This window comes from Leptinotarsa decemlineata, unplaced genomic scaffold (assembly GCF_025532065.1).
Source record: "Leptinotarsa decemlineata unplaced genomic scaffold, Ldec_3_MD MMD2_tig00004307_RagTag_RagTag, whole genome shotgun sequence".
In the NCBI taxonomy this organism is placed as follows: domain Eukaryota; kingdom Metazoa; phylum Arthropoda; class Insecta; order Coleoptera; family Chrysomelidae; genus Leptinotarsa; species Leptinotarsa decemlineata.
The window spans coordinates 14,199,635-14,206,555 of record NW_027412606.1 but is presented as its reverse complement, the minus strand read 5'-3'; the positions used below and the strand labels follow the sequence as shown (position 1 = coordinate 14,206,555).

Sequence of the window (6,921 nt, the reverse complement as noted above, 5' to 3'; positions counted from 1 at the left end):
CATATGCCAACTCACTTGAACACTTCTTGTGAAAGCATCTATAGAAGAGAGACCAATCTCCAACCTTTCTTTGATGTTCCAGCCTATCAAGGTTGCACGTGATGCTCGCGTCTCCAATCAGGCGGATGGCTCTTTTCTGGATGGAATCCAGCAACTTCAGGGAATGTTTGGGGGCGGAGCTACATACATGAGAACAGTACTCCAAAGAAGGCCTGATCTGAGCTTCATAAAGCATCAAAAGTTGCTGAGGTGTGTACAGTTTGTTTGGTTCGGAACAGTGTTCCAAGCTTTTGAGAAGCAGCCATTGCAATTCCAGCGAAATGATTGTGTCAAGACATATTGGTGTCCATTTTAACCCACAACAAACTTATCGGAGCAGAAATCGAAATTGTCTGACCTGATATTATATCTGGTCCGGTGACATTTATCTTCTTGGAGAAAACCGATGCCAGGGTTTTTGTGACATTGAATTGAACCTGGTTACTTACACCCCGATTCGAAATAACCTCTAGATCCTCATTAAGACATGCAACCTCCTGCTGCCAGTGAAAATGTGCCTCCGTAGCCGATGTCTTGGAATCCAAATGGAAGGACGAGACAAGTGTGCTGTCGTCATCAAAGCAATATGTCGGATTCTTGTTTTTTTCAATAAGTCGTTGATATACAATAAATAGTAGGTTGGAGACAATATGGATCCCTAGGGAACACCAGCGTTGACGATATTCCTATCTCTACATTTATATAAAACGAAATTTGTGAGATATCAAAATTTTTTATTTGTTTGAAATACCTATTGATGCCATTATGTGTGGAATATAACATCGTTCAAATGTCCACCACGCGGCTTCTCTGGGTGGAGCTCATCCGAAACGTCCAATCTTCCATGACTCATAAATCATGCTGGATTTGATCGATCGCGTGAATTATGTTGGGTTTGAGAACCCATTCGCATACAGCTGCGACTTAAAAAAATTCCACAAGAAAAAGTCTAACGGGGTCAAATCGCACGATCTCGGTGGCCAGTTCACATCACCTACACGTGAGATGACCATGATCCCAAATCGCTCGTGCAGAATATCGAATGTGGCATGAGCTGTGTGGCACGTACCGCCGTCCTGTTGAAACCATATGTCGTTGGTGTCCAGATCATCCAATTCAGGCAAAAAGAAGTTGTTATAGTGCTCGTCGTTGACAGTGATGGAATGGCTAACGACGCGACGTTCTCAAAGAAATATTGACCGATGACGCCCCCTAGGTACCCAAAATCCACACCAAACAGTATCTTTTTTGGATCTCATGTGGATTGGCATCGTCCCAAATTCGACAATTTTGTTTGTTCACGTAACCATTCATTCAGAAATTGGCCTCATTGCTGAAGATTATTTTTCGATGAACATTAGAGTCAGTTGCCAACTGATCCAGAGCCCCTTCAGCGAACATACGTTGTTGTCATTTTGTACAGGTGCAGGCCCAAAGTATGTCACAAAATTCGCCAAGTTCTGGCCTGCGAAAGCCGAGTTATTGTGAGCGACGCGAAATCGACTGCCTCGAATTCTCATGCACACCCCAACAGACAGCGGCGATGTTTTCGATAGATCTTGCGTTTCGTCTACGTAAGGGTGTTGACAAATCGTTTACTGAACCAATCACCAGAACAAATATCTCATCAGAGTAAATCTATGTGCTGAAACATTTAGAACGCTGCATGCAATATTAAGTGAAACTGGGAGTTTTAATAAAAATGCAGGTGGTGGAAGACCAAAAACTGTAACAACGCCTGAACTAGAAGAAGCTATACTTAATGTGATAGAAGAAGATCCTTCAAATAGTACCAGGAATATTGCACTGCAGCTGTAAGTCTGCCCAAAAACCGTATAGACACTTCTGAAAAAAACCCTCCTATACCCATATGACATTCAGTGGGTCTAAGCTCAACTGCCTCGATATTTTCACCCAAGATTAGTGTTTTGCAGATGGTTGATTCATACGATGGCACACATTTACGGACGAAACAAATTTTTCACGAGATGCTAGCAACAATTTATGCTGAACGTTTGGGTAGGAATGATTAGTGACTACCTAATTGGCCAGATGGCCAGGTGCATCCTACACGGATTTTTCCGAAATTATTTACCCATTTTGTTAGAAGAAGTGTCGGTACTCGTTAGCATTTCGACATCACCCTAATCGCTGGATTGGACGTGAAGGACCTCAAAACTGGCCAGCTTGCAGTCCTGATATGAATACTCTAGATTTCTATTTATGGGGTCATCTGAAGGCTCTTGTTTATAAAACTCCTTTACTAGATGTGAATGAATTGAGGAACCGAATAATTGATAATTGCAATGTCACGAGGAATACTCCAGGTATTTTTGAACGTGTCAGACAATCAATGACAAATCTTTTGCAGTCGTGTATTTTATCAGAAGGTGGACATTTTGCTCATTTACTTTGAGTTCGAAATTGTTTATCAAAATTGGGGGTTTGTTCGAGCACTAAACCGCGCGCTTTACCCATTTCATGGTTGTCATAACCGTTTTTCCAAGAGGACTATTCGCAATGTTTTGGATAAAATTGAGTTCATTAGTTCAGTAAACGATCTACCAACACCCTTACGTAGACGAAACGCAAGATCTATCGAAAACATCGCCGCTGTCTGTTGGGGTGTGCATGAGAATTCGAGGCAGTCGATTTCGCGTCGCTCACAATAACTCGGCCTTTCGCAGGACAAAACTTGACGAATTTTGCGACATAACTTGAGCCTGCACCTGTACAAAATTCAACTTACCCAGGAACTGAATGTAAACGACCATAGACAACGACGTGTTTGCTGAAGGGGATCTGGAGCAGTTGGCAACTGATCCTAATTTTCATCGAAAAATCATCTTCAGCAATGAGGCCAATTTCTGGATGAATGGTTACGTGAACAATCAAAATTGTCGAACTTCGGACGATACCAATCCACATGAGATCCAAGAGCGTCCAATGCATCCCAAAAAAGGTATTGTTTGGTGTGGACTTTGGGCAGGCGGCGTCATCGGTGCATATTTCTTTGAGAACGACGTTGGCCAGGCCATCACTGTCAACCACGAGCACTATAGCAACATCTTTTTGTCTGAATTGGATGATCCGGACACCAACGACATGTAGTTTCAACAGGACGGCGGTACGTGCCACACACTCATGCCACATTCGATATTCTGCACGAGCGATTTGAAGGCATGGTTATCTCACGTGGAGGTGATGTGAACTGGCCATCGAGATCGTGCGATTTGACCTCGTCAGACTTTTTCCTGTGGGATTTTTTTTAAGTCACCGCTGTATGCGAATGGGTCCTCAAACTCAACATAACCCATGCCATCGATCAAACTCAGCCTGATTTATGCGCCAGAGTCGTGGAAGATTGGACGTTTCAATGATATCTCACAAATTTCCTTTTATTTGAATTTAAAGATAGGAATACCATCCATCAACGCTGGTGTTCCCCAGGGATCCATATTGTCTCCAACCCACTCTTTATTGTATATCAACGACTTATTGGAAAAAAACAAGAATCCAATATATTGCTTTAAAAAATGACTCTATTAAAAATAAATCCTTCAAAAAATATATTTTCAATGATTAATGAAGCTTTCTAATTTTCAACCTGAGTAAACTGTTGATAACAAATCGCAGATTTGTTATTTAACAATTATCGTACTTGCAATGTTCCTGTTTAAGAAAAAAAATTGTTAATTAACTAATGCATAAATAACTGGAAAATTACCATAAACATTTTTTGGCCGCGGATTATTGTTCGTTCATTTATCCAGTAGGTGTCTAATAAGTTGAAATGATATTTTTTCATTAACCCTCCGATCAGCGAGAAGGTCCGTACGGACCTTTAACAATAATTGTGAGTTCATAACTTTTTGTTATCATGCGCTAGAAACGTTCAGAAACGACATGCTGAATCGATTAAAATAGGTTTCAATACGATTCAATCACAGGTTTCAAGCCATTTTCGACTCAAACGCAGGTTTGTGTAGACCTTATATATGAGAAAGGGGTTACTGTGGAAAAAACTGTTGAATGTGTATTTGAGCCAGGTACCAGCCACCACTCAGAACCATGTTCACAATCTTGTGAACATGGTTCTGAATAATACTACACGCTACCAGCGTTTGACTGAGGATGAAAAACGTACCGACGATTCAAAATGTCGGGCTTGTATGGAAGCTAAAATGAGCGACAATGATTACCCTTTTGATGACGGCGATAATGACACTGACCTTACGTATTGGCCAGAATAAGATAGGGATGTGTCCGATGTTGAAGTTGAAGGAAAGATAAAAATCGATGTCAATCAATTGCAGCCATTGCTGCTCTTCTTCAGGTTGAGACTGATGCAACAATGCAACTTACAAAAAATGGTACGAAACAGTACAAAGATCCTCCACTGAGCAGTCGTATACGGGCTCATAATATTATCGACTACAAACAAAACAAACTAGGACCATCGAAGAAGATGATTTATGATCCGCTTTCAATGTGTCGTTCTCTGATCACCGAAGATATTGCTCAAATTATCATACGCGAAACAAATTGCAAGGCCAATCAGGTAGCCGCTACATGAACTCAAAAAAATTCTACCAAGCAGAAGTAATGGAAACCATTGACTTTGAAAGAGTTTAACGCGTTCGTAGCAATTATTTTGTATGCTTGGCTGATAAAATCCAAGGCCGAACCTGTAAAGGAACTATGGGGATCAACTCACACTCCAATATTCAGAGTTGCTTTATCGCATGATCGTTTTGTGTCAATTACAAAATTCACTTGCTAAGCATCAGATGTACAATCTACATCAATAGAGTAATAACTTAGAATGCAAAAACAATTTTTGTGATTTGTTTTACTGCCTTTCTGTCCAAATACAATTTTTGTAATTTGTTTTACTACCTTTCTGTCCAAATAAACCAGAAATATTTTACCTGAATTAAAATCAATCTTTTTTTTTGCCATACCACTAATATTTTACGCGTTTCACCTATCTATATCATTCATGCACTTCATACAAGCATATAAGCTACATACACATACTCATGTAGACACGCATTTTTAAGACACCTGCATACTTATCATCCATGTGACCTCAGTATATTTGTTTGAAGGTCCTTAGGGACCTTGTTCTCCAGTTTGCCGCTCTCGGGACTGTCATCTATCGGAGGGTTAAAGGTCCAAAGTTGGCGTGTCTTGCGCAAGCCAGAGTACCCGTTCCAGGACGTATTTTCAACCCTTTGGGAAAATTATAATTACTGGTCCCACAGTTCCAGTTTTTTGGGAAATTTCCTTTTTTTTTGGGAATTTGAAAAATGTCAATTAGTTTTGAGATATTTGCCAAAAACAGTCCTCTTTTTTTCAGTGAATTGTTATCAACTTTGCAGTGTTTGTAAGCGGCACTTGAATTTCTTAAAAAATCATCTCGAAGAAAAAAGTTTGACCTGAAAGACACTGTGAACTAGACTATATTAGAGAGCGAGGTCAACTATGTTTACGCTCCAGCTTTTCATTTATGCAAGGAAAATATTTTTATAATTCTCGAATTTATGGAGCGTGACAACGAAAGCGCGCATTATCGTCACGTAATCACGAATTTCTCAAATATGTATCTGCGCCTTTTGTTCATTCAATTTTTAATAAACTTCTTAGAATAGTATTTTGTCTGCAACTGAGATCCGCAAACAGTTAATTTTTTCACTGAATTTCAATACGTCAAAACAACGGGAAACAAATAATGTTAATCCTACAACATTCTTCAATCACGCATTACAATATGTAGATATGGTAATATAAAATAAAACTCATTGAATGATTTTTGAATCTTTTCTAAAAATTAACATTGTCTTAGATGTACTTATATATTAACATGTAAATATACATCTAAGACAACAGACGGTAAATAAAGAAAAACATTTCGTTCATAATAAAGAATGCACGAAAGAGGATATTTTTTTCCAGTTGCAGCAAATAAACTGTAATGAGAAACTTCCACATAATATTTTACAGAGAAATGTGGGAATCTTCCAAAGAAGGGAGAAAATAAATTGATTTCAAAAAGTTTAACTCTATAGGTACTATAGGTACCGTATAAAGATGGGTAAGTAGAAAGCCAAAATCTGTCTTTCCTAAAAATTGATATCTCCTAAAAATATACCCCTTTCAATTTAAATGTTTTACAAATTTCCCGAATTACCTCTATGGAAAGAACAAAGAACTCAACATCATGGAAGTCTATATCGATTGAATTACGAGATCTAGTTTCAACTTACGTTAATGATTTGCAGTTTTCAAGCACTTTCTTCTTTTCCCATCCTTCTTGTGTTTTGACCCAAACCTCACCGGGAGATCTCCAATCTTTGGAGATAAATGGCATTGTTTTTATTTTGAGATTCGCCACTGATAAACAATGAAACAGCTGATACACATACAAACTCAGAATCGTACGCAATTTCACCGAAGGAAAGGTTAGCGCAGTCGCGACAATGTTGCCAGATTAAGTGAGAATTGTTCATATCTAGTAACAAAATGTGAAAGCCTTTTAAATAATTGCTTCACCTAGGTAGTTTCATTTTAATTTCATCGTAATACCATATGCTGGTAATGAAAATGATTTTGGTAATTAACAATTTCTCTTATTCTTTTTTAGTGCAACTGCACGTTTTGTTGCAATGTTGAAGACTGGAAAAAATGTATATTAATTAATAGGTATGTAGGTATTTTTCCAAAGATTATGACCTGTATATTATGTTGATGAATGCATGAGAATTATTAGATAATCACAATTATCAAAATCATACCATATCTAGAAATAAATTCGAAAGACTAAGTAGATACCTACATTGTTTCTAGTTTAGTTCACAAGTTGAAATTCTTGTTCTTGTT

General features: G+C 38.4%; 1 protein-coding gene across 1 annotated transcript in view; it reads right to left on the bottom strand.

The window, feature by feature from the left end:
* The window catches only part of LOC111509659 (F-box only protein 25), a 57,191-nt gene extending 50,697 nt beyond the window's left edge, over positions 1–6,494 (bottom strand). Inside the window, exon 1 of the mRNA XM_074179030.1 lies at positions 6,309–6,494. Coding sequence (XP_074035131.1) covers positions 6,309–6,412 — 104 coding nt within the window. The 5' untranslated portion in view covers positions 6,413–6,494. The remainder of the gene's footprint in view (positions 1–6,308) is intronic.
* Positions 6,495–6,921: the final 427 nt, after the last annotated feature.